At 41.1% G+C, this 25,753-nt stretch overlaps 3 protein-coding genes across 5 annotated transcripts in view; 2 read left to right on the forward strand and 1 right to left on the reverse strand.

Annotated features, from left to right (window-relative positions):
- The first annotated feature begins 2,514 nt into the window (after nucleotides 1-2,514).
- On the forward strand, nucleotides 2,515-5,886 carry LOC139632130 (zona pellucida-like domain-containing protein 1). Its single transcript, XM_071496903.1, has 11 exons — nucleotides 2,515-2,584; nucleotides 2,798-2,934; nucleotides 3,146-3,372; nucleotides 3,531-3,721; nucleotides 3,895-3,967; nucleotides 4,060-4,157; nucleotides 4,284-4,367; nucleotides 4,473-4,644; nucleotides 4,979-5,078; nucleotides 5,196-5,219; nucleotides 5,326-5,886. Exons 2-11 carry the CDS (start codon nucleotides 2,841-2,843, stop codon nucleotides 5,481-5,483), a joined length of 1,221 nt encoding a protein of 406 aa, XP_071353004.1. The 5' UTR covers nucleotides 2,515-2,584; nucleotides 2,798-2,840; the 3' UTR covers nucleotides 5,484-5,886.
- Nucleotides 5,887-6,053: 167 nt separating this feature from the next.
- LOC139632131 (apolipoprotein A-IV) lies at nucleotides 6,054-7,620 on the reverse strand. Of its 3 annotated transcripts, none has more exons than XM_071496905.1 (4): nucleotides 7,600-7,620; nucleotides 7,372-7,430; nucleotides 7,194-7,287; nucleotides 6,054-7,052 (listed from the first exon to the last, which is right to left on the reverse strand). In XM_071496905.1, exons 2-4 carry the CDS (start codon nucleotides 7,418-7,420, stop codon nucleotides 6,191-6,193), a joined length of 1,005 nt encoding a protein of 334 aa, XP_071353006.1. In that variant the 5' UTR covers nucleotides 7,421-7,430; nucleotides 7,600-7,620; the 3' UTR covers nucleotides 6,054-6,190. The 3 variants fall into 3 exon arrangements, with proteins under 3 accessions (XP_071353006.1, XP_071353007.1, XP_071353005.1); XM_071496906.1 differs by having other exon boundaries at nucleotides 6,054-7,049; nucleotides 7,535-7,603; XM_071496904.1 differs by having other exon boundaries at nucleotides 7,535-7,603.
- A 492-nt stretch (nucleotides 7,621-8,112) lies between these two features.
- LOC139632430 (uncharacterized) overlaps nucleotides 8,113-25,753 on the forward strand; it is a 28,320-nt gene continuing 10,679 nt past the window's right edge. The window contains exons 1-27 of the mRNA XM_071497349.1: nucleotides 8,113-8,117; nucleotides 8,713-8,781; nucleotides 10,350-10,384; nucleotides 10,488-10,756; nucleotides 11,750-11,911; nucleotides 12,385-12,564; nucleotides 12,859-12,979; nucleotides 13,098-13,190; nucleotides 13,319-13,532; nucleotides 13,629-13,791; nucleotides 14,345-14,533; nucleotides 14,610-14,784; nucleotides 15,555-15,697; nucleotides 16,567-16,743; nucleotides 17,277-17,407; nucleotides 17,505-17,662; nucleotides 18,307-18,534; nucleotides 19,575-19,913; nucleotides 20,017-20,165; nucleotides 20,662-20,920; nucleotides 22,207-22,377; nucleotides 22,517-22,674; nucleotides 22,941-23,081; nucleotides 23,431-23,575; nucleotides 23,783-23,934; nucleotides 24,158-24,283; nucleotides 24,533-24,704. Coding sequence (XP_071353450.1) covers nucleotides 8,113-8,117; nucleotides 8,713-8,781; nucleotides 10,350-10,384; nucleotides 10,488-10,756; nucleotides 11,750-11,911; nucleotides 12,385-12,564; nucleotides 12,859-12,979; nucleotides 13,098-13,190; nucleotides 13,319-13,532; nucleotides 13,629-13,791; nucleotides 14,345-14,533; nucleotides 14,610-14,784; nucleotides 15,555-15,697; nucleotides 16,567-16,743; nucleotides 17,277-17,407; nucleotides 17,505-17,662; nucleotides 18,307-18,534; nucleotides 19,575-19,913; nucleotides 20,017-20,165; nucleotides 20,662-20,920; nucleotides 22,207-22,377; nucleotides 22,517-22,674; nucleotides 22,941-23,081; nucleotides 23,431-23,575; nucleotides 23,783-23,934; nucleotides 24,158-24,283; nucleotides 24,533-24,704 — 4,324 coding nt within the window. The remainder of the gene's footprint in view (nucleotides 8,118-8,712; nucleotides 8,782-10,349; nucleotides 10,385-10,487; nucleotides 10,757-11,749; nucleotides 11,912-12,384; nucleotides 12,565-12,858; nucleotides 12,980-13,097; nucleotides 13,191-13,318; nucleotides 13,533-13,628; nucleotides 13,792-14,344; nucleotides 14,534-14,609; nucleotides 14,785-15,554; nucleotides 15,698-16,566; nucleotides 16,744-17,276; nucleotides 17,408-17,504; nucleotides 17,663-18,306; nucleotides 18,535-19,574; nucleotides 19,914-20,016; nucleotides 20,166-20,661; nucleotides 20,921-22,206; nucleotides 22,378-22,516; nucleotides 22,675-22,940; nucleotides 23,082-23,430; nucleotides 23,576-23,782; nucleotides 23,935-24,157; nucleotides 24,284-24,532; nucleotides 24,705-25,753) is intronic.

Below are 25,753 nucleotides of genomic sequence, written 5' to 3' on the forward strand. Positions count from 1 at the left end.
ACCAGAGAGACATTTCCCTTCACATAAATAACTGTTAAAATTATCCAGTATTTCAGAAAAAGCAATGATTAGAGAAAAGTCCTAAAATGTTTATAAATCTGAGTAGCAGAATTTAGATTTTTCTTCTTTCCTCTCCCATTTATCATCTCATGACACCTTTAGATTTATCTAGTGACTGTTTGGAGGGGGCCACTGGACTGAGACACCTAACTATAAGTAGGATACAGCTACAACAGGTACAATAATAAAATCATACTGACACAATCATGCATTAGTATTAACAATCTAATTTTATTACATATAAGTCGGAGGGGGACACACTTACTTAGGCTGTGTTTTACTTCATTCTTAACTTTAAATGAAGGATCTGAATGTTTCTTCCACCACTGACTGACACTAACTGGTCGCATGTTCTCAGCAACAGTAATTTAAGAAACTTTTCATTGAGTTTATGATTTCAGACACAACAGCATTAAGTCATGGGGTAAATTAATTTAGCTAATTATTGCTGCACAAGTAAACATTGTACACTTTTTCTAGCAGGCAGAATAGACAAAAATTCCTCTGCAACTTTGTAGACATATTTATTACATAGTTTATGTGATATTGACACCCTGAGGGATCATTAGCCACACTTATGATCTGCTTTGCTGTACATGCCCACAGAGTACAGCACTCTCTCCTCACAAGCTTCCCAGTGTATCCTCTTTCTTCCAAAACTAAATCTGTAACCTCCCCTGGGCCTTGTTTTCATTATTTTCTAATGTGATTGTATGTCAGTAACCATTGTTGTGCTGGGTGAAAGGAATCAGTGAAGAAGTGCACTAATCATTACCACAATACACTGTGGTCATAATCCAGGCAGTCTGGTCTATCTAACTTTAGACTTTGGCCTCCCTTTAAAAAAAATGGTGACTCTAAGAATAATTTCTATCCTGCTCTTGGCTATTCTATTAATGATATATTCATGCAGCTATCATGTGCTATTATATGTCTATGTTAAAATTCACATACTGCTGGTATCCAGTTTGAGCCATGCATCTCAAAAATGTCAGCCATGTTTTTAGCTGTGTGACAATGCATTTTTAAAATTCTAAAATCAATGATTTAACCCATCAGAAGTATGAACATTTTTCCAATCCATAAAGGAGCACTTAAACCTTCAGCATATGCTGTATATCAAAATCCTTGGAGATACATGGTTTTCATTGGGGATGAAAGTAGTATTTTTAATTTTATGAACTATGTATTATTTGCAGTTAACATGATAATTTAATATAGGGATTATTTGTGGTTTATTCTGACCAATCAGCCTATGGACTGGTGAACATCCTGTCCAGACACCCTTACATAACCTGCAATTATCTCTGACCCTGAAGCCAAAAGCGATTATAGGAAAATGAAATAGAGAATGTGATTAGAGTGAAAGAGAATGGCCAACATGATGTTTCCAAACAGGTGTCCTGGGAGGTAAAATCCTTGGATGCAGACGAGGACAGAAGAGACTGAGACTGTAAAAGAGTGACGCATCTGTGGATAGTGTGACAAATGTCTCCTCTCACCATGGGCACTTTGGCAAAAACACTGATGCTCCTTCTCATCCTGTATTTCTGAGGAACAATGGGGGCTTCTCAGTTGAGCGGTAACAGTTGTGGCCTGCAGCTATACTCACTACCTCCACTGCAGTTCTACAGGGACAATAAAGAAGAGGTTTGACATGCAAGGGGAATTAATAAAGGTTACTCCTGGTTGGCTGACTACTTCATAGCTTGTGGCAAGCACGATCACCTTTCAAGTCTTCGAGGTGTTTCATTCATCAAGACTCCACTCTTCAAGGCAGTGCATCTCTACACAATGATTTTTACATCTTGGAAAATCTATGTCTCCCTTTTGAGATTTGGTTCTGATTATAAATTTGTAATTACTTCAGAACACAACACATTATCTCAGTTATTTACAAAAGGGATTGTTAATACAGTATAATCAGAATTAGTATAAAATGCGTTTATTCTGCATGTTCTTAGTCATTTCTCAAGTGGTTGCTTTATGAATAGCATTTCAATTGTTTCAAAGACCTGCAGGATTTTAGTGAAGTTCCCTGAATCTGGTGAGAATATATGCAATCTGGATGAAATCTGTTCATGTACAACCTGTTTATTTACCAAGAAATATGTACATTAAGTTTGAGCCTCAGCATAACCAGCCAATAACTTAAACGTTCACCTCCATTCTTTAATAATAATTTTTGATAGTAGGGAAATGTGAGACAGTAGTTAACCTGAGGGATCCAGTGTCAAAACACACTGACACATTAATCTGCCAGGTGAAGATGTGAGAGTGAACCCTGCCAGGAGCTGCTGCTGTCTCATTGAGAAGTCACGAGAGAAACATGGAGAAAGTGTGTGTAATTGTGTGTGTGTGTGTGTGTGTATGTGTGTATGTGTGTGTGTGTGTGTGTGTACAATGGTGTCTATAATTAGCTGAGGGGAGGGCTTGAGAGTCCCACCTATATGGTTTTAGGTGTCTATAAAAGTCCCATTGCATGACAACATCTGTGACAAACACCTGCTCAGGTACCAGCAAGGTAAGACCCTCCACGGGCTCTCACATTGGTCTCTATTCACATTCACTGATTTTAAATTGCAATATTTTAGGGATTATTGATTACTGAAATTATCAACCATTTCAGCCAGGAAAAACAAGATTTGCAGCACATTTTTTTGCATAAAAATTGTACTTTTACCAAGTCATGTTTTTTTATGTGTATTTAATTGATACTGTTATTTTTTCTCCACAGAAACTGTGGACTGATCAGTCTGATTGAGCCTCCTCCAGACAGCATGACTCTTTACCTTTGTCTCCCTCTCCTGGTTGTGCTTGTGCAGCCTGCTGTGGGTCTCTACAACTGCTCCTCTGAGTATGAGCGGACCCCAGGTGTGTATAACTGCAACTTTCACTGAGACAGATCATTTTGTTTTACATGAACAGTCTGCAAACTTCAGAGCAGATGACATTTTTACGGTGAATTTTTCCTGGAACTGGATAATCCTATTAATTTCCTTATGTTTCCAGTGGAAAGAAAATGACACAATAAAAAAGTATATCCTTTGAATCTCCTTGGTATCTCTGTCTCCCTCTTTTGTAGACAACTCGGACCTGACAGTTGACTGTGGCACCAGTATCATCACTCTGGAGATCAACCTGTGCACGGCTCAGTGGGCAGGCTTCAACACCACAGACCTTGCTCTAAACGGGAACCACAACAATTCAGAGTGCCAGGGCTCTGTCGACGCCAGTGTGGACCCCCCAATCATCCGTTACCAGCTTCCTCTTAACCACAGTCTGGATAACCCCTGTCGGCACTCTCTGCAGGTCAGAAGGTTTCTTGTACACGATGCAGTATTATGTTCAGAGTTGAGGGAGAAAAATGAAACATATATAGATGTTAGATGGGCAATTCTTTATGTAGAATTATTTGGCAACATATAAGAAGCCCATCTGATGATTGTATCTTTTGCTGTCTTGTTCAGATTGTAGATGAGACCCCAGACCCCTCAGGTCCCTTCAGCAGCTTCCTCAGTATCCAGTCAGTTATCATCACAGGGTACATTGACACACCCAGATCTGACCAGGGGATGATCAGCTACTCCACAGACCTCTACTATCACTTCTCCTGCCGCTACCCACTGGAGTACCTGATCAACAACACACAGATTGTGGCGTGAGTAATTAGGAATGCTTACTTTGTCGGATTGTTTAGACAGTTTGTTAATTTATCCTTTTGGGTTTTAACTGAGGCATCACACGAAACCGCCATCAACATACAGACATGGACTTACAATCAATCTAAAGTTTGTTTTTCTCTTTGTGCATCTTTTCCATGTTTTTTTTTAGCTCCTCAGTCTCGGTGGCAACCAGCGATAATAATGGAACCTTTATTGATACACTAAAAATGGCTGTTTTTAATGTAAGTATAATCTTGCATTCAGCTGATTGAGATGCATTTCAGAGCTATTTGTCTTGATTCATTTTTACTCTATTTCACTCTAATTTCTCCAGGACTCTGATTATGGCTATCCATTAGTGGTACCTTCAACAGGTCTTGAGCTACGAACCAGAATCTATGTGGAGGTCAAGGCGGTTAACCTCACAGGAAAGTAAGTAAAGCCCTGCTGGATGAGGGGATGTTCATTGTAAATGTGTTTATCAGAAAACAAAGATTGAAGTAAAAGTGAGCACAGTGTAGTAAACAGTAACTCATTGGCCAATTGTCCTATTTTCAGTTTCCATGTCCTGCTGGATCACTGCTTTAGTACTCCCACTCCTTACAACATGTCGCACAGTGAGCAGCACAACTTCTTCACCGGGTATGGAAGCACACGCCACTAGCATGGCTTCATACATGGGAGAAAAAAATATGACTTTCACATGACTTTTTAAAACAGACACTAAAAAACTTTGATCTCCACTAGCTGTTCAGTGGACCAAAGGACGTCTGTGACAAACAATGGCCTTTCCAAGGTTGCCCAGTTCAACTTTGAGGCCTTTCGCTTTGTTCAGCACCGTGACCAGGAAAAGTCCAGCATCTACCTGCACTGCATAATGAGACTCTGTGAGCCCAGCAAATGTCAAGAGCTGCTGTCTGTAAGTTGAGAGGTCAAGAACAAATGATTCTGCTTTAGAGTCGTCAGAGGACGTAACAGAAACGCAGTTTCAAAGGTTCCCCATGCCACTATTTCTGGTGCAAAGCTTTAAATGATGGAATTCATCACCATGCTGATAACTTACCTGTTTCTACATTTTAGGAATAAATGGAAATAGAGATAAAAACATATGATAATTCTAGGGAGAGAGATAATCAATGACTGCCACAAAGGTCTTTTAGACAGATTCAAACCAAGGACATTGTGGTTAATAGTTGGCACTTTAAACTCTAAGGATTCAAGCTGAACCTGACTGGATGTGCGTTGTTTTTCAGGGCTGTAACAACAGAAGAAAAAGATCTTTGACTCCCTTTGGAGAAGAAACCAGAGACTCAGCCACTGTTTCAGTCGGACCGCTTTACACTGCTCAAGAAGGTTTGACCTGTTTGAAGACTATGTACTTTTAAACTTTTTCCTGTGATTTTCAAACAACACCACCATGATAAACTTTTTCACTGACTCTCTTATCTCTCATGTCTTCCCTCACTACAGAGAGGCCTTATGCAGCTTCCTACAGTGAGTACACTTTAATCACATCATAGATCCAGAAATACATCCTAATATTGGAAGATCTGGTAAACCCCAAAAGTGATCTCCATTAATTTCCCCCTGCGTGCATTAGGTAATGACATACCATCAGGGAAGGATGATGTGAATGTGACGGGCCTGGTGGTGGGGGTGGTGTTTGGCTCAGCTGCTGCTGCCCTGCTGGTTCTGGGTGGCTGGTTTGTCCTGAAGAAGTTTTATTGGGCAGGAGGATTACCTCATGCCTTTAACTGACAGACCCACCAGCAACCTGTCTTTGCCTCGTCACCTGATACCTCATAATATCCTCACACAATCTGTTAATGTTGTGATTTTTCAGTAATAACCAAATGTTCTTGTCAGGTGACCATGGAAACCAAGCAACTTTTTCTGTCTATATTTAATGCACCTGCATTCAATAATAATTTACTGGTAATGAAGGAACAGTCAAGCAATTAAAGAGCAGAGTAATTTTAATATTTTATGAAAGTATAAATTTGCCTTAATGCCTGAGTGTCTGCCTGCTAAATATTTTTCTACATTTTTATAGGTGTCTTTGGGGGCCTTGTACAGAATCTCAATTGCATTGCTCAAAACAAAGCAAATGTGAATATGGAATATATGTTTTGTACAGATTCTAAATAAAGTTTAAAATCAGGTTGTTGTTGATGGCTGATTACATAATTAAAAAATAGCAACAGATCATTTGCATCATCAGTAACTTTACTCTTCACAGGCAGCATCTTTTTACATGGTACAGTAAACATATACTGATAATTACACACTCAGTCACATATAGAATGAAATGAATACATCAATCAAATCCATACATTCATAAATACAGGCTACTTACTTGGCTGGTACAGTGTCTAAAAAAAAATAATAATTCATGGACAAGAATCACTTTGATGGGACCATAATGACAGTTAAGTAATATTAAAAAAAATGTACAGGCGTCTCTGTCACTGCACTAAGTGCCGAATGTCCTGGATCAGAGCTGAGAGTTTAACTGAGAAGTCCTCCTGCAAAGAGGCACCAGGCTGTATGGACATGGAGAAAGAAGAGAGAGACAGGCTGGAGGCTGTTTGGACCTCCAGCTCCCCTTCCACCTCCTGAAACACTTTTTCCATTCGGGCCTGAAACACTTGGCTCTGCAATGCTGCATTTTGGCAGAACTGCTCCATACTGGCTGTAACTTCAGCCTTGAGAGGCTGTGCAGTTTCTAGCAGAGTGGCAAGCTCTGATTTGAAAGCCTCCACCCTGTTCTGTGTCTCCATCCTGAGTGAACTCACTTGCTGTCCCAACTTTGAGCTCATTACCTGCCAGAGCTCTGACTTGTCTGCCTCTTCCTCACTAGCGCTGATCTCTTTCAGGTGTTCGATCACCCCGACAGTTTTAGTCTGGAAGTCGCTGATGATGTCAGCCAGCTTAGAGCTGCTGTGCTCCAGGGTCTGTGTCATCCAGTGGAAGGCTTCCTGGTGGAGAACAGGGCTGGCCTGTGCCTGGGCCTCTGCTGTCTCCAGACCCTGCAGATAGAGCCTCAGCTGGCCACACAGATCTTGGGTGTTGCTGCTGAGAGAGCTCTGGAGCTGTTGGGTGAGGGGAGCCAAGCGCTCCCTCATGCTGGCCAGGGTAGAGCTGAGGTGGGCTGGAGATGGGGACAACTTCTCCTGCAGCTCGGCCAGCTCTTGGCGCAGACGGATACGCAGACGCTCCGACTCCAAGTTGAGTTTGCGCTGCATCTCCTGTGCCACAGGGTTATTGCTGTCATCATCTTCTTGGCTGTAAAGGCTACTGCTGTCTATGTGGCTCTTGTAGATCCTACTTTGAAAAGACAGACAGAAGCACAGTGTATATATAAGTATATAGTGTGTAATGTAAAACATTCACCTTTACTTGAGTGTATTGATGCAGATTTATTTCAGGTATTCAACTGGTTTAAAGTCCTTGATGTGGTCAACTCACTCCACATTCTTTGTGAGGTATATCTTGTCATGAGCCTGGTTGGCCTTTGAATCATTCCAAGTTGCATGTCTGGTGTCACGATGAAGTGGGTATGCTACAGACAAAAAAAAAAATCATATGTGAAAAAAATCACTTTAAAATACAGAATATTAAATGGCTTTTGAGGTCCAATATATACCTGTAGTTGTCACGAAGGACAGGGCGAGGAGTATCATTTTTAGATGCATGTTTATCTTTCTGTGGAAGGACAGATGAAAAAAAATACATGAAAGCACAATAGCATGAAAAAATGACTGAATACTGAACATTTCCATAAACTATTTAAAACGTCTTATACATACATTCCCTTCTCAGTCTAAGACAGTGAACAAGAAGATCAATATGTGAAAGAGTGGCTGGCCTTTACCTGAGGATCAGGGATCTACAGAGTGACTGCTCCTCTCGTCTGACTTATAAAGGTCCTTGTTATCAGAGCGGCTGCCCAAACTCTGCCTGTGTCAACAGTCAACACGTGGAGGGTCACACTGATGACAGAACACAACATGCATATACACAGGGAAGTACACACACACACACAGACACACACACACACACACACACAAAGAGTGAGGCCATGACACTGTTGAACATCCATAAAACTTAACAGCATTTTTGCTGTATTGATTTAAGGAAATGTCAATAAGGATGTGCCACTTTACTATTAAGTCTCAAAAGGAGAAAGTACCATGATAATATCTGATTCTGATTCTGATTCTGATTCTGATAACGAGTGTGAAAGAACATAGAGTAAGAGTGATAGAATAAGAGTAAGACTAATACAGTAAAAAATACTGTAACAATAATAACTGTTTTAATTGTAATATAGAAAGAGCGCAGCCAAGTCAACAACATATTTGCACTTTGCCCTGAAAAAGCAAAAATGAGGTAAAAGTTTATTGGAGCGACCCAAAAAGGTTCAACAAGTTCAAGTTTGTATGTTCACAGTTAGCAAAAAAATTTGGCTGCATTTCAGGCTTTTTACGTCAAAGCTCCACTTTGCCTGGAACTGGAATTATATGAATATTTACAGTGGAGTCCCTTATTTCATCCACAGTGCCTGTTGTGGATTTTAAGCATTGTGCAAAATGGGCAGTGGATTTTTGCATTTTGTATGTTTTAAATTGTGTAAGAATTCAGTGAATCAAGGTTTGGAGCTCATGGAGCCTTGATTATCAAGGCTTGTTTTGGATGCTTGACAATCAACAGTTTACACATCAGTGTTTGTGTTGCTAGTCTGGACAGAGCAGCTCAAAACAGCCCAGGTAAACATTACTGATTATGCTAAACTGAGTTTTGCCCTTTTTCAAACCAGGAAATAACAATTTACAGGACACCTTTAGATGCATTATTGCAAGTGCATGCTTATGTTTCCACAATGTAAGGTACTTCAGCTTTTCTCATTCCATAACTGGTGACAAAATGGCTTCATATTTCCAATGATCTCCTGTTTATGATCTAATTCGTTGTTTTGTATTGGCAGATGTAATGTGGAGGGTTTTTCCCCCAGTGACATGGATATGTGGGTGAAAGTTGAATCCTGTTCAGTTAGGTAAGTTACAAATCGTCATTGGAGGATCATAGTCCATGGCTTCCATGATGAAATATGTAGGTTATTCTAGTTATCCAAAGTCCAACATTTATTTCAATACAATAACAGTGTAGAGTGATTAGGCTTTGGTTACTGTACATCGAAATAGGTTGTCTACCTTCTGCACTGATGCACTGATTGTTGAACAGTTTGCATACATTAACATACATGTGTGTGCTCACTGAAGGCGTTGTTACACACATGCAAGAATATATAGCTGTATAAAATATTACTATTATTCTTGATGTGAATGATTGGATCGCTCACTACACCTTATATCATCATAAACCAGAGCTAGGTCTCCTGTTCTATTTGAATCTGGAGCAAAGAGCATCTCAGAGGTATCTGAAAATAATCTTATCTGTGCAGAACATAAAAGAAACTGCACCTGCAGGTCAAAGGTTTCTATGAAAAATGAAAAGCATTAATTGTATCAAACATACAGATAAAACTAATGTTTACTGATGCACATGATCACTTGTGGCCCACACAGACCTTGACCCTTATTTTGTCTTCCACAAGACTGCAAGCCAATATCAACGAGTAAACATAAATAAACAACAGTAATAATCAAAATGTGTTTGTTAAATTGGGTCATTTACAAGTAAAGTTGAAAGTTGCAGGAGGCTTACATAAACTCAGGTACTATATCTGAGCAGCTGCTGTGACGCACATAGTGCTAAGTAGACTCCTATAAAGCAAAGCTGTGTTGATGTACAGGGGGAGCCAAATCATTAATCAGTTTCATGGTAGGACTGAGAAGAACAAATGCAGTAATGTGATACTCCCTGTTTTCCCTGCTGCTTTCCACCAGCAACCAGTCCTAGTCCCTGTCACTGTCACCTTACCTCACGGGCCTCATCAATCATTCAGAAAGTCACCTAAAGTTATGCAGACTAACTATCCTGCCACTTACCTTGCAGCTCAGTCTACCAACAGGCAGATCAGGTTATGTGTGCAGAATTACAGCAGTCAGGAGAGGTTTCTCAAGATAGTAGGTTAGATACAGCATCTCCATAACCACTGTCTTGGCTATGACCAAAACACAACAGGAAACCAACAGGCTATTTACAGATCCTGGATGAAGAATTAAAAATTTCTCCCCGAGCCTGGAATAGAGCTGGGCTTCTTGTTCACCTGCCCTGAACTTCAGCAAGTGGACAAATTAACAATGCGTAGGACATGTAGATACAAGAGCTTCAGGTGTTTGTGGTGGCTGTTTGCGTCTGTGCTGCTAAGTCTGGCACATGGAAACAACTTCAGTCATCATAACTGGGAGAGGACACCTTGCCAGTCAGGTAAACTGTCCAGTCTGCAAACTATAGTTCTAACTCTGTATTTATAACCCCCCTGTTTCCATTACAGTACACATTTTGAGTGAATGACAGCCTCTTGCAGGACAATTGAATGCTGGACAGAATGAAATGTGGTGATGTTAGGAAATTTGTGACAAATTTTCAGAAACTGCACTTACGGTAAGCATTTTAGAAAAAGTGTTAATAGTCTTTGCGAGCCAGTTTGTCTCTCAGGGACATCAGAGAGGCGGTGACAGAGAAGGGACAAGGTATGTGTCTTAAATAGACCACCTCCAGGATGCCTCCCAGTGCAGTACAGTGTAAATACACAGACAGATTATAATGGAAATGAGTGCACAAATAAATGAATATATAACACTTTTTTGTACAATAAGGACATATTATTATCTCTGTTAGGTTTCTACTGCCCATTGGGGAGCTTCACTCCTGTCCCCTGTCCTAAGGGAACCTATGGGCCAACTACTGGTGCTGTGTCCATAGACAGTTGTCTGAAGTGTCCTCCTCACCACTACTGTCCCAGACCAGGCTTGTCTGCCTCCCTGCCCTGTGGTCCCGTGGCTCAGCAGCCTCTTGCTGGACAAGACAGCTGCATCTGCCCAGGGGAGGCACAGGGTTTTCAGGTGACAAAGTGTTTTCACATGATAGAGGGATGAACCCAGTTATTTCTGCTGCATGTACATTCCCTCTGCTGTGTTTATGTGATTTTGTGGAGCTCTTGATTTCATATCAACACCACTACCTCCTACTGCACCAGTCGCCCACTTCCTTCTTTGTCCTGTGGGTTCCTCCTTCATTCTATAAACTCAAAGATGGACTTTAATATTTCAAGCCAATGATTTTTTTGTGTCACTCTTGAGTTCTGGGATACAGTGAATAAACTAATATAGTCATGAGAGGTTCCTCACTGTCTGTCAGTAACTTTAGACTGAACAATCTGTAGCTTCAAGCTGTAAGAGCTGTAGATCAAGTTCCCTCGCAGCAAGGTCATGTTTCCTAGTCTGCTGCAGCTCGCATGAGCATTGAGCCCTCCACTCATCAGCTCACAATGAGGGGAATGAGATTTTTTTATCTGACTCTTGCACGAGTGTTGGTGTGAGAGCTAAGGAAGGTAAAAACAAAAATGAAGGAATCAATGAAGTAATGATGGAAGGAGAGAGGGAAGGATGAAAGGAAAAGAAGGGAGGAAGGAGGGAAGGAAGGAAAGAAGGATGAAAACACAGGGAGGAATGAATTAGGTGGGAGGGTGGGAAGGAAGACACAATGGAAGGAAGGAAGGAAGGAAGAAAGGAAGGAAGAAAGAAAAGAAGCAAGAACGGAAGCAAGGATGGAAGGAAAATAGATAAAGAGATAACCAATACAAGGAAGGAAGGAAGGGAGGAAGGGAAGAAGGAAGGAAGGAAGGAAGGAAGGAAGGAAGGAAAAATGGAAGACAGAAACAATGGAGGAACAAAAGAAGGAAGGAAGGATGGAAGGAAGGGTGGAAAAACAGTGACTTTACAGAGAATGAATGACCAAATTAACATATTAGGTAACAAACTGACCACAATGTGAACCATGTGCAACATTACACAACACAGTGTTTGAGTGTCTGAACCCTCCTGCCTTCTCTGCAGACCAGTGACGGGCGGTGCCACTGTACCCTCGGCTACCAACCTACCAACGATGGAGATGTGTGTAAACGCAAACTGTACGAGGTCTGCAGAGATGGAAAAACACGTACACAGTACGGAGACTGTTTGGATAAACATCAGTGGTCACTTTATTGTAGGCAACAGGTTAGACTTTGTGGATTTATATCACACTCTGCAATCACAGACAAGGCTAATGACAACAGTTTACAACCTAGATGTCTTTGCCCTTTATCCCCATGAACCTGACAATAGTTTATCTAGTACGGGGTTGTATTAGTTCCACTAAATATTTAACCAATATCTGTCTTCTGTGACTCTGTTAGCCAGGCCTTCACTGTCGCCCCCTTGCAGTGTTTATTTTTGTCATTGTCCTCCATAGTAGTCTTTGGTATAAATGGCCTTTTACCTAGTTACACACTCAAGCTGAGAATAAGTGGAGAGTAATACCACCTAAATAAAAAAACAAACAAACAAACAAACAAACAAAAAACAACCCCAAAAAACCTGACAAAATCTGGTCTAGAGAAAAAAATTCTAATATTTATTTGGTTTCAAAAAGGATATTACCAATAAAGCTTTTTGCTGATACTACCTTTGCACTGGTTGCTTTCCTGCAGGTGTGTCTGACTGCAGAGGACTACCGGGGTTATGATGGAGAGCTGGGTCTGTGCATTTGCAGAGAGGCTCCTGGAAGAGCTGCGTGTGGAGGCCTGTGCAGGAGCAGGCCAGCTGCCGGGCTGCACCTCCAGTGCAAATCCAGTGGAGATATGGAACTTGTGTGGTGGAATGACAGTAAAGTGAGCAGCTGCAGGTTTACATAAACAACATATTCTAGAAAAGACAGTGAAGCTGTAGCTGAGAGGTGTTCTTGCCACTCATGTTAACCCATACCCATATCCATACAGTATTTCATTGGAACTATCTTAGAATAAACATAGTGAATAGTCTGAGCGATGTTACCTGATCAGACAATGCATATTATACCTTTACACAATGTTGTCTTTATTGCAGCAGCAGTGAAAGCTTAAGACAAGCGTCTCTTGTGTTGCAGTGACCTATAAATGGTAAACACTGTTATTGTGCATGTGCAGGGGTCGGGCCTCTCAGGCAGTGTGCTGGAGACGCTTTTTAAACAGTGGGACTCCCAGGGGACTCTACAGTGCAACAGCCATCCCAACTCTCCACGTCCTGTCTACATTGTTCTGACAACAGGTGGAGAGACACACATTCAACCATGCACAAACACACTCAATGGCTTTTCTGTCCTGCACTTCATTTCTTTGTCTTTTTTCCTTTTTTTTCTGTCTGTCTCCCCTCTGTCTGATTGCAGACGCAGGCTTCCTCGGCCTCTTGAGCGGCCTCCCAAAGGAGCTTCAGCAGCTGTTTCCCGTCATCACCCAGCAAGACCCCCATATCTCAGCTGGTTTGTCACAACAAAGCAATATTTTCTCCTCATTAAAACACAAATAACAATAAATACATGATCATTTTTACCTGCAAACTAATAAATAATTCCTGCAGTGATGGAGGTGCCGTACTTTTGATTTTTAGAGGAAGATTCTGACTTTCTGTGGGAGGTCATCAAAGTTGAAAACATCAGTCATGGAAGTAGAGAAATGAATTCCAGCAGGACAAGGGGAAACAAGAGTGATGTGAAGGAAGAATTGAGAAGTGTAAATGGAGTTCTAAACCCAACAGCATGTCTCCATTTGGGCGATGTTATACTGTTCACTGTTGACACGCAACACTATCCTCAGTATGACCTGTAAGTCAGATGCTCGGGTTAAGCTTTTCTTGCAATGAATCTGTGTTGTGACTTCACTTCACACTTGCCCTCATCGTTTAAGCCCATGTCTTTCAGTGACAGCCTGTACAACACAAACACTAACTTCGACTGGGGTATGTTCAGACAGCTGAAAGAAGAGCTGACTCTGTCTTGGACTCCTCCCAGCTTCTTTTCAGTGGTCTTTAGCCAGCCTGGCGTGTATGTTTTCACACTGAGCAACCATCAGCACAAACACATGGTAACTAAATTTGAAATAATATAAACAGCCTGTGAAGTTTTCCTTTTAAATAAACAAACATGTAGTTTTTTACATCCAGTATTCCTCACCAAATTGCATTGTAAATTCCTGTCACCAAACAAGCATGCTGAATGCATTTCTTACCTCCTTCAACATTTGCAGGGCCATTATGTTTATGGTATTTGTTTGTCTGATTTGTTTGTCTGATCTTAACTATACCCTTGAACGGGTATAGTTAAACTACTTTTCATTACTCGCCCTCTTCCTGCTCTTTGTCATTTTGGTGTGATATGAAGAGGGAAGGAGAGGAGCTGTTGAAAAGCTTTTTAAGTGCATCCAGCTTGAAACACACTTCGCGTTTTGTGCCATTAGTAATCTGTATTTGAGCAGTGCTGTTTCATATTTTCACTGATCCATTCGAGAAGCCTGTTTCTACTTAAAAAAAAAAAGTTTTATTGTGATATGATCCCATTCTAATATGTATACAGAGATAAAATGATGAGTATCAATCAATGTTTCACTCAAACTGACCCTTAATTTTGTTTTTACTCAGTATGTGCGGGTGATGCCTGCAGGAGGCCAGTGTTATGAGCCTGGCCCCTTCTTCCCCACCATCCCTCGTCATTTGACCAGGGTGGGAATCAATCGGAGACGTAACCTGTTACTCCGGCCAGATTGGTTGGTGACGGGTGGATTGCTGTTTGGAGCTGTGGTCGTCCTCTGTTTATGCGTTACAGTGCTGGTTAGCATAGATAAACAAACACATGCATCTACTACACATCAAATACAACACATTCATAAATCTATCCCACGTGTAGATCCTGTTTCGTGAATACGGATGGCCGGAGAAGGAGCCAATCAGAGCACGGTATCGCTTGTTGCAGTTGGCCTACCACATGGACGATTACTCATCAAAAGGTTCAAGGGTGATCTCAGTTAGGAAGACTCACCGAAGCCAACAAGCCAGAATGACTCAAGGCTCCGTGCAAGCAGGTGCAATATTGTAGCTGTAACCACAGATACCACGCACAAATACATGAGCACTGCACTCATTTACTGAGAGCCTAAAGGGCAACAGTTATGTAACTTACATTCAAACATAATCTGCACCAGGTCAACTGATGCACCTGCAGCGTGCACACGTGGAACACACAGACAGACACACAAACACACACACACACACACACACATATGCACAGAGACACACTGACACTTTGTTGGTCTTTGAAGACCATTGTGGCTTCTTATGTAACACTGACAGTGACCCTTGGGAGCTGCTCCCACCAAAGCAATTACTGATGAAAAGGCTCTTGTCATAGATATCATATCACGTGCTGTGACTAAAAGTAAATAAATGACAACAATCAAATGTCATGCAACTTGGGAAATCACATCAGACAACAGTATCTCCAGATGGTGCATTTTTATCATTGAAACACTATATGAAGTATTTAACCTAGCTTCAGAGAGTTATTTATATTTGGATTGAATTTCATCCTCTGCCTAAAAGTTTAAAAAAAGACCAAAACAGCAGAAAGGGAAACAAATGGACGCTATCTGCATGTAAAATGTGATTTTTTAATTTAAACTTCTCGTGGGTATACATTAACAAAATCCACAGCAAAACTGAACATCAGAGCTGTTGTACCAAAACATGCAGACATGTCGTAGACATTGAATGTGTTTTTATATTCTTGTGATCTCTCTCTCTCTCTTTCTCTCTCTCTCTCTTTCTGTCTCTTTGTGTTTCACCCTCTCAACAGCAATCTGTGCAGACACCTTGGGGGAGTTCTGGGATTATGAACACCAGGTGGATCTGGAGGCATTCAGCAGCGACACCTTCTACAGCCTCCTTCTCAAGCAGAGCTTGTCTGTCACCACACGGCTGGGACAGCTCACCACTGAGGTCTGCAGCTCTTAGTTTGCATGCCAAATAAACAAACAATATGTGAAGGGAATAACATGTCCTCTTTCCTTCACACATACATCCTTTTCTCTGAGGTTTCTCCATCCCAAGACACCAGAAAGTGTTCCCCTTTGGATTTTTTCCACACACAAAATTAATGTCCCATTACACATGCCAACATTATTGTTTTACCAATTGTTTATGAATAATTTAATGCAGTAGGAGGCCTCAGGCAACAGTACATGTAATATTTTATTTGCACCATCCCAATAGTATGAAAACATCCCTTATACAATGCAACAATTGATTTGCAGTTTTTAATTAGAATTAGAACACACAGAATTAGTGTGTGCTTAGCTTTCCAAGGTTGCATATTGTTCCTTCGCTTCAAATACCCCAGTTTTTCCACATGCATTGATACAATTCAATTCACTTCTTATGTTTCACTCTTTTTTTCTTTCCCCTGCTACTGTCCCATCTTTATATATATATATATATATATATATATATATATATATATATCCCATTCATAAAGTTCAAGTCTATTGAAACAGATTGTGTATCGCAATTGGAATGCCTCTGTTTTTAGTCACACTTCTCTCTCCTGCCTCCTTCCTGTTTGTACCATCAAATTGTTGGCTGTAGAGGGCAGAGGTTGTTGTTACAGCCCTCGGGACAGCTGAGCTGATAAAGATGTAAGGGGAGATGGCACATCTTGCAACACTGTGTTATCCCACAAACAGAAATGTCTCATCAGTGTTAGCTGGGTGTGTGCTAACTGCATGGGGTGGGGTGAGATGTGTGATCTGCTTACTATCTTGTGATGTTTGTGCCATTTTTTTTCATTTATGTGTCTTGTCTACATCCAGGTAAAAGAGCTATACCAGGGAGTGCTTGGGAAACTGCAACTACTCCACCCACGCCTGATCACTGAGGAGAGGATGGGGGAGGGTTATGAGAGGATGAGGAGGGAGGTGGAGAGGGAGGTAGTCCGACGAAAGACTCTAGCATCACAGCTGAGAACTCTGCTCGACAGTCAGCTACAGGTTTACGAGACATTCCTATCTGTAGTCTACATCTCCTTTTATCCCTTTCTAGTGATTTGAAAAAGCCTTTAGGTCTGTATGAAAACTAAAAAATCTGCCCCAGTTACAAGGATGGTAAAAGATAGCGATAAAGTGAAGATGTATTTGTGTGTGTCTCTTAAGACACAACAAGCTTTCTGGGGATGCAACTAATGATTACTTTCATTGACAATTAATCTGCAAATTATTTTCTAGATTAATTGATTCATTGTTTGGTTTAGAGGAAATAGACAAAAATCCAAATTAGACAAAAATGCCCAAGATAACCCAAAGATATTCAGTTTACTTTCACATACGACAACAGAAAATCCTTGTAATGTAGGAGCTGGAGAATGTTTAGCTATTTTTGCTTGAAAAGTGTCTTGGATGATTAATTGATAATCAAAATATTTTCTGATTCATTTTCTGTTCATCAGTCATTTCAGCTCTTCATCTTTTCATTAACTATATTAGTATGTTAGATCAGGAATGACTGTTTCATTGTTTTTCTCCAGGTTCTGAGGCAAGAACAACAGGCCCAGCAGAGGGTCCACAGTGTGTTTACAGCTCATCTCAGAGAGTGCACCAGATTACTGTCCAAGGTTTATAACAACAACCAGCCATCCAGTGAGCTACATCAGCAGAAGTAAAGCTCCCATATATCCTTTGCAAAGTGTAACAAAAAAACAAGTGGGGCAGAGTAAATCCCCTCACATCTTCAATCTGTTGTTTCCCATCTTCAGTTTGATCCAGAGGCTAACATTCCTGCTGGACGAGATGGGAGAGCTGCTATCAGGGGAGTGTCAGCGTCAGGGGGCCTGGGAGTTGTTGGGTGAGGGTACAGGGGCCAAGCTGCTCTGTCCTGACACTGGAGCTGTGCTGACCAAGGACCACATCTTTGGTGAGTTCATCATCCCTGAGTTAAATATTCCAAACACGCTGCTCTTGAATTGTAGAGGAACAGCACCACCTATTGCTAAAAGTATGTACTGCAACAATAAAGTGTCCAAAGAAAGTAAGAAACAAGCAATGAAGTTTGCACTAAAATTAAACCATTACTTAAAAATATCGCAAATGTTGTACTGAAATTGTTAAATACTTGAAAATTACACTTGTCACGTTTTTTTTTAACCTTTTTTCAACAAAAGTATATTCACCAGTATATTACTCAAAGGTCAAAGTTTTATCATTCTTAGAAAATGACATAAAAATGTAATTGCTTAGATGTTCTAATTACAGTTGATGAGGGTTGCTTATTTTGACATTTTCTCATTCAAGGTAAGACCATTTCCCCCCTACATTAACAACTATCTCATAAAATGAAATATGAGCACCATCCCACTGATGATAAATTATATAGACACATTATATGCTATTGAATCATGCTTCTTCACTACAGTGACAGTATTGAAGACAAGATCAGCATGAAAATGCTGCCTGCCCAGCAGTAAATGTACTCTAATTCAAAACAGCTTTAAATGATCATCATAATCATTTACAGTTTGATGACTGCTCACAGTGATCTCTCCTTCTGCTTCTCTCCAGGTCCTGATGGGTCCCTGTGTGTCTGCCGGGCATTTCATTATGATTCAGTCACCGGCCTCATAAGGCCAAATGCTCACACCCATATGCTGCTGAGCAGCTGCCACACCACGGCAGTGCCACCTGATTTCTTCCTCCACCCTCAGACTGGCCGGGTTATGCCCATTGTTGGCAACGTGGCCTATGATCCTGCAAGCTCTACTTTAGTGTTCATGACTGACCCGTGTGCAGGTAAGGTGAAGGGTGTCTGTGTGCTGTGGAGGATGGTAGTGCTAAATTAAGAGTGAGGAAGAAGCATGTGATCATAAATGAAAAAAACAAAACCAAAACATCCCCAGACACTCAACACTCTTAGAAAGCTGATCATTGACTTTGCATTTGCACTGCTAACTGTGGATAAACAGCCAAATATACATGATATAACATAGAATTGAATGATTTGATCCAAAATGTATATCGAGACATTTTATGATTTTTTTCATTCTCACACTTGTTTATATGTTTGATTGTGGACCTCCTGGCTAGACTCTAGGCCAACTGGATGGCTGAACATCTGGTTAAATGTCACTGGTTGCTGTAGCTGTTCTCAGTATAATTGTATGTGAGCTATTCATTTGTTGAAATCTGTCATGAAAGGAAATGTGAAAGAGATTTCACAGGATTGGTAATTTGATACATTAGGCTTACTTTCCAGCCACAATATCATGGAACAGTTTATATTTTTAGTGCAGCTAAAATTGAGTTTGATGGCAGCAAAAAAAATCCTTCAATCATTACCTCAGGTCAGTTGTTAACACAGTGAGCAACTAGATGAAGCTCAATGTCAGTTGCAAGATATCTTGCACCATGGCCTCCATATACCATAATATAGGGTAAAAAGTTTTTTTTGACGCTCAGAAAACCGAAAGAAAAAACATAGAAGCAATGGATTAGTCAAAGATAAAACAGGGTAGCCAATATGCAGCAGTAGCAATCTCTGGCTAGATTAGAGATTGAAGTCAAGGAGACTTTAGCTGAATTGTACTGCTAACCTACAGTTACTATGGAAGACCATGTCGTCCAAAATGTCACAAGCTGATCAAACTGTGCTGCCTGCAAAGTGCTTATTTCTACAAACTGATCAATCATCACTGAACCTGAGATGAATATAATAATTTGATGTTCATTTTATTCCAGTAAAAATATGAGATATCAAAGTGGATGAACATTAAATGTGAAAGTCAGTAGTACCCCTCCTTTATCAAGCTATTGTGTGCCATTCTTTATCCCAGGTGACAACAGAAAGTGGGACAATCCGCTTCTTCCTTTCATTCCTTACCCAACTTCTTGCCACTCAGACCAGCCTCTGCACAGCACTCGGCTCAGAGGCCTCAGACCGGGCCAGAGGCTGCAGCTGGGAGTTCCCATGGCAGACCCAGACACGGGGGTCCCAGTACCCATTCTGGCTGTGACCATCCACCCCCAGACTGGACTAGTCTATCCTCTGGGAGGGGTGCATGTCTGCCCCATCACCCGCGTGCCTCACCCCATACAGATTGGTTATCCCATGCTGGACCCCAGGACGGGGAACATTGTGCTCACAGTTGGGGTCAGTTTAGATCCAGCATCAGGTCAGTGCTCCTGGTGAGACCCCAGTAGGCTACAGCCTGTGTGAGGTGTGAGGGTTATTACTATACATTCAGTGAGTTAACTCTGCCCTATATGTTTATGTAGGAGCTGTGCTGCCAGTAGGTGGAGTACTTTTGGCTGAGTCCTTCATTGAACCCCTGAGTGGGCGGATGGTGAGAGTAGGAGGGGCCAACATGAGGGTGGGACAAGTGGTGCCGAATGCAGGAGGATACCAAGCTTTACTTGACAACAAGGTACTTGATTACGCTTAGACAAACTGATCTGATTGCATTTAGAAAATAAGTAGATGTCCAAAGTATGATGTGTAATAAGATAAGACAAATCTGTGCTTTCCACCTTATATGTGAATAAAAATTGTATGTGTAGAAAGTTTTCCAACTTCCCAGAGAGCAAAAACATCTTTTAAATACTCTGTCCCTTACTCATCAAACAATGTGAGGAATGAATTCATATCATTTTAAATGATCTGGAAAATGACACTCTTCAGTGAATGTGTTTTTCTTCTAAATGTATTGTTTTCTTGGGAAATCATGCCTGTTAATACACCTGAACTGGATATTGTTTATACTCATTTGTAACTCTTTTCCAGGCCTGCATATGTGCTTTTTGCATTTATTCCTATAACAACATTTTATACTGTGACTTTAGCCAGGTCTCACTTGTACAAGTGAAAAAAAAGAGAGTTGTAAAATTAAGAAAAAATGAAAAATTAAACATTTCATCAATCAGGTCCTGGCAGTGATGTTCAAAGTATTGGATCTCCTGAAGCCGATAACTGAGGAGTGGGGTTCAGATCAAACTTTGCAGCATTCACAGTCCCCTCCAGGAAGTGAGAGAGGGGGTGGCCGACAAAATCATCTTCTTGCTGCAACCAACGAGCTCCAGCAGGCCTGGGGAAGGAGCCTGCACTGCCAACTCCAATTACAAACTAGGCTGGGGTTCCTGCTGGACTGGGCAATAGGTCTCCAGCAAGATGGATGGACAATGGGTGAGGAAATGCCTCTGAACAGATGAACGGATGTGAGGCGTCTCTTGTGAGCACAACAGCATACTCTTATTTTTCCACTTCTGCCTCTCTGTGCTGATAGGATCTCCTCCTCCCCCTCCTCTTTGCTGCTGTAAAAGAGCTGCTCTCTCTGTGTTATCTATCGTCTACATTTGCTATAATGTTTGCAAGTGACAGAACCAAAATGGAGAAAGTACTCCATTATTTTCTTTCATCTTTTCATCTCATCATCACTCTGCCATAATTCTGCTCATTGCTGTGTAGAAAAATATGCAGCATAAGTCTGTTACTTTAATATGTTTCTTCTTTACAGCTTCTATTGTGGTTTGTGAAAAGAAATCCATAAAGTGAACACCATTACTTCTTTTGAAACTAAGGTGTTTTTTCAACACCAAAGAAACTGTACAGTCTTTGACTAACTTTTTGGCTCCTTCTGGATGTCACAGTGTTGTCCTTGAGTGCCTGCTGCTACTAAAATTCATGAGCCTTAGGAGGATGACATTTCCTACCTCAAAGACTTCCACATGACCTTTATTTGTCTCAAGTAACCATACTCCACAGAAACTAAGCATGCGACCTGTTTATCCCACCTAAAGAAATCATATTCAGACACGCACAAACTCGTGTTTTATGATATAGGATAACACAGAACTGCTGCAGCACAAAAATATCCAGACATTAAGACCTCTATCTCTAATTTCCAATCAGGGAATTTTCTTTTGTGGTTTTTGCTCCTGACTCAATCATCAAATTAGCTTCATCAGCATGATGACAAGCCAATCATGGTTATCTCTGCATTTTGTTTGCTGTGCAACACTACTGTGGCTGAAACTCGGTTGCTGTGCTTATATGCATATGTGTGATCTGCTTGATAATGTGCTTCTTAGTTTTTGCATCTAATAGAGTTTAGTGTGCTTTGTCAGATGTAGCATGCACTCATAATCCTGTTTCATGTACCTCACTCTATTTATTTTTGCATCTACTTATGTTAAGATGTTGTTTGATCTTATTCAAAGGGGACACCCTTAAACAGTGCTAGCTTATTCTGTCACTAAAGCAAAGTGAATGTAAAAACTGTTTTCTGGACTGGTCAAAAATGTCTTGTTGCCCTGATTCAGCTTTTTTCTCCTTTCCAACTAGAAATGTGTTAGACATAAAAGGGTTCAGGAATATTTGAATAATTAAATATTTTTGCACCTCCCTTATCATATATATATATATTTTGCTCCACTGTAATGCTCTGACTTCCTCTGTGCTGTTCAAACCAGGAGAGATGCCTCTCTCAGGCACTGATATGTGTGTGCCAGCCCTGCTGGGGATGGAGTACCCAGACCCCATGGGATCTGGTGTTAGCGTACCTGTGCTGGGATGCCAGACTGACCTTATCTCTGGGATTACAATACCCCTTGCAGGGACCATGGAGGACCCCGACGGAAAAGGTACTGTGAAAATCCAGCTATTGCACTAATCAGTGTTCAACTGACACAGTTGATCTAATCCACTTTTAAATTCTGTGAAACAAGAAAGAATAAAAGAAGGTATGCCCATTTTCTGTGTCTGTGATGTTGCACTTCACAGGCCTAGTGGCGATCCGTTATGGATCTCAGACTGTTGACCCAGTGACAGGGGTGTTGGCCCCAGTGGTTGGAGCCAGGCTGGATGTATCCAGAAAAAATGTTCTGCCTGTCACAGCATCCTACTGGTTAACGGTGGCAGATCAAACTGATAGTGTGCAGGTGGGGAAGTAACTGAAAGAGGCTTTCCTCACACAAGAAATCTTTAATGTGCAAATGGAGAATGAAAGTGATTCCGCTCTCTGCTTGTTTTTTGTATTTTGCAGTTTAATAAATTCCACTGGAGGGACTTTAGTGAACTTGATAACAGTGATCCCAGTCTTCCTGTGTTTTACCTTCAGCTTTTTGTTTTGCAGCTCGCTGATTTCCGTGAGATGGAATTAAGCGAATCTGAGTCACTTACTTTTGTTGTTTCCATTGTATGCCAGGTGGAGGCACTGCAGAGAGAGGTGTGTGCACGAAATATGTACTGGCAGCATCAGAGGCAGCGGGAGGAAGATCTCCTCTCTGATCTGGACTCAGCTCTTTCCCAGTGGCTCTTTGGAATCACAGAAGTGAACTATTCTCAGGTCAGTGAGGGGAGTTTGCTGTTTTGGTTCTAAATATCTCACACAGCCTGGGCTATGAGTATGGAGTACGCAGGAGGAGGTCCAAGGGGCCTGTCGAACATGTGGAAATGAGTAAGGAGATATGCGAATGGAGGCTGAAAGCATTTGGAAATAATTCAAGCAAAGTTTTTCCTGCCATGCACAGCAAGTACGCAAGTTGATGGTTTGGCATCTCACATGAGTGTGTGCATGTGTTTTCCATACCTTTTTTCTCTTAAATTGAGAATGGGTGAGTGGATATGTCTTTTTGTGTGCCAGCATGAAGAATTTTTTTTTTTGTTTTTGTCAAGCGTAAAAGTGTAATCCACAGCAGGTCCAGTGGTCAGGCAGACAGCTGAGAGAAGCAGTGGTTGAGCTACAGGATTCATCGCAGACTGAAGCCCAGAGAAGAGCAGCTCAGCACTCCCACTTGGCTCTGATCCTGCCTCCACATGTTTTGCACATCCTCACACTGGGTAAATTGCCTGGCAAGCTGGCAGGATGAAGAGCACAAAAGGAAATTACAGTCATGACCTGCACTGTGGTTATATTCATTGCTTTCTGAAAGAGAGATGCCTCATGCCAGCGTCTCATATCACACACTTCAGTCTGGGAGTAATGAACATAATTCAGTGCTCAGAATTTTGTTTGGGTTGGCAGCATATCTCTGTCTGTGTGTATAGGTGATGAGGAGGAGTGGGATCAGCAGAATGCTTGGCACTCAGAGCTCTTGTCAGGCCTTGATAAGGTGGACGTGTGTATGGAGCAGCTGCAACAGGACCAAGAAAAATGGACAACACAGGGAGGAGACTGGGCTCCAACCCTTCATGCTATGGTCAGAATAATGGCTTTGTGGTTTATTACTATACCTGTAGTTTAATTTTTAACTGAGACAGTTAGGTTGGGCGCTCATTTTCCTCTCAAGACATCTATGCCAAATGTATATTACTCATGATACAACTCTGTGCTGTTAGATGCAGGCTGTAACATTGCCATGTAAATGTAAATAAGACATATATGTGTCCTCTTGCATAAGCCTATGGTTGTGTGTCTTCCAGGACAGAGAGCTGAGACAGAGAGACTTGTGGGAGCAGTTTTGTTCCAGCCAGACACAGCTGGAGGCTGCTCTCGGTTCACTACACGTTGTCAGACACCTTTCTCAGCTCCGTGCAGACACTGCTCAGGTCAAAACACACACAGACACACTCTCTGCATGACAGTGAATATAAATCAACCTTAATATATGACACGGGGGACTTTGTCTTTCATCATCAACCCTGTTGCCATCAAGTTTGTTAAACCTAATCTGAACAGTTGAACAAATGATGCTTATTTGCATAATTATCCTAGAGGGCTAGCAATGTATTTGTTTTGGTTATCTCTGTTGCTTCCAGTGTCATTCTGAGCTACTTTTTCTCTTCTTAACTGCATAGGCTCTACTGTGTGGGAACTTCTGGTACAAGGAATTTGGTCTGTCTCAGTGGCAACAGCAAAGACAACCGGTCATTGGTTTGCTACAACAGAAGGTTCTGCCTCTGCTGGAGAGACTGAACCAGCTCCTGGAAGACAAACAGCCTGCCACATGCAATCAGCACATCGACAGGGGTACTATGTTTACTACATTATATGGGTGGTGCCAGTACATGATAGGAGGCAAACATTTAGATATGAAATACATATTGTTCTAAAGGAAGCACAATTCCTAATTGAATAACGGTACTGGTACTTTCACTCCATGTTAATGGAGATAGATCTGAGGCCATTATCTACATTTTCCAACACGTTTTGGTTAAAAGATAAGGCTGTTGTTCTTCTATATTTTTCCTTGTCGACAAAGCCCGTGAAAAGACCAAAAAATTCTTAAAAAAAACATTTTAAAACAAATTGCAAATATAAAGTTCAATTTCTAGCAAAGGAGACAACAAATCTTCCAAAATGCTGTCTGGATACAGCATTGGTACTTTAGTGAATATGTACAGCCGCAGGACAGTGTAAGTGGGATTGACTCAGAATGAACTACAGAGCCCATGTTCATTGTTATGAAAGGGCATTTCAACCAGTGCAAGACGAAGGCTTATTTACACGTTTTCAACAGCTTTTGAAAAACAGTGAAGCTCTTTGGCACAGATGAAATAGCTAGAGTATATCAGTCTTTCATTTAACAGACATATATTTGAATATTTAAATATATTTAAATATATTTAAATTTTGCTATTGCTGCATAGCCATCGTTAGCATTAAGACATATCAGTCTAGAAGAGATGTTACGAGTTCAGCGTCAAACTTCATTCCTTTACTCGCCAAGAGCTGTGTCCAGAAGTGGAAAGCAACCTTCGTATTTTGCTTTTATTTCTGTCACTTTTTTTCTTTTACTGAAGTTAGCATGCTAACCAGCTTCCCCCACCCTGGTCGGACCATCTTGTCCCTTTCTGATACCAAGTCACAGTAGCGTCCAGTCTGCCTAGAAGAAGTAGTGCTGCTCAGAGGGTGCACTGTAAATAATTTTACTGTGAAATAACAGTAAAAAAACTGGCAGCAGAGACACCAGTATTTTACCATTATTTTACGTAGCATGTATTGTAATGTATTTTAACAGTATATTACTGTATATTGGATTACAGTCTATGCCAGCATGTTACTTTTACAGTTCCCAT

This window comes from Trachinotus anak, unplaced genomic scaffold (genome assembly GCF_046630095.1).
Source record: "Trachinotus anak isolate AG129_WGS33_773 ecotype Australia unplaced genomic scaffold, CSIRO_AGI_Tana_v1 ptg000014l, whole genome shotgun sequence".
Taxonomy (NCBI): Eukaryota; Metazoa; Chordata; class Actinopteri; order Carangiformes; family Carangidae; genus Trachinotus; species Trachinotus anak.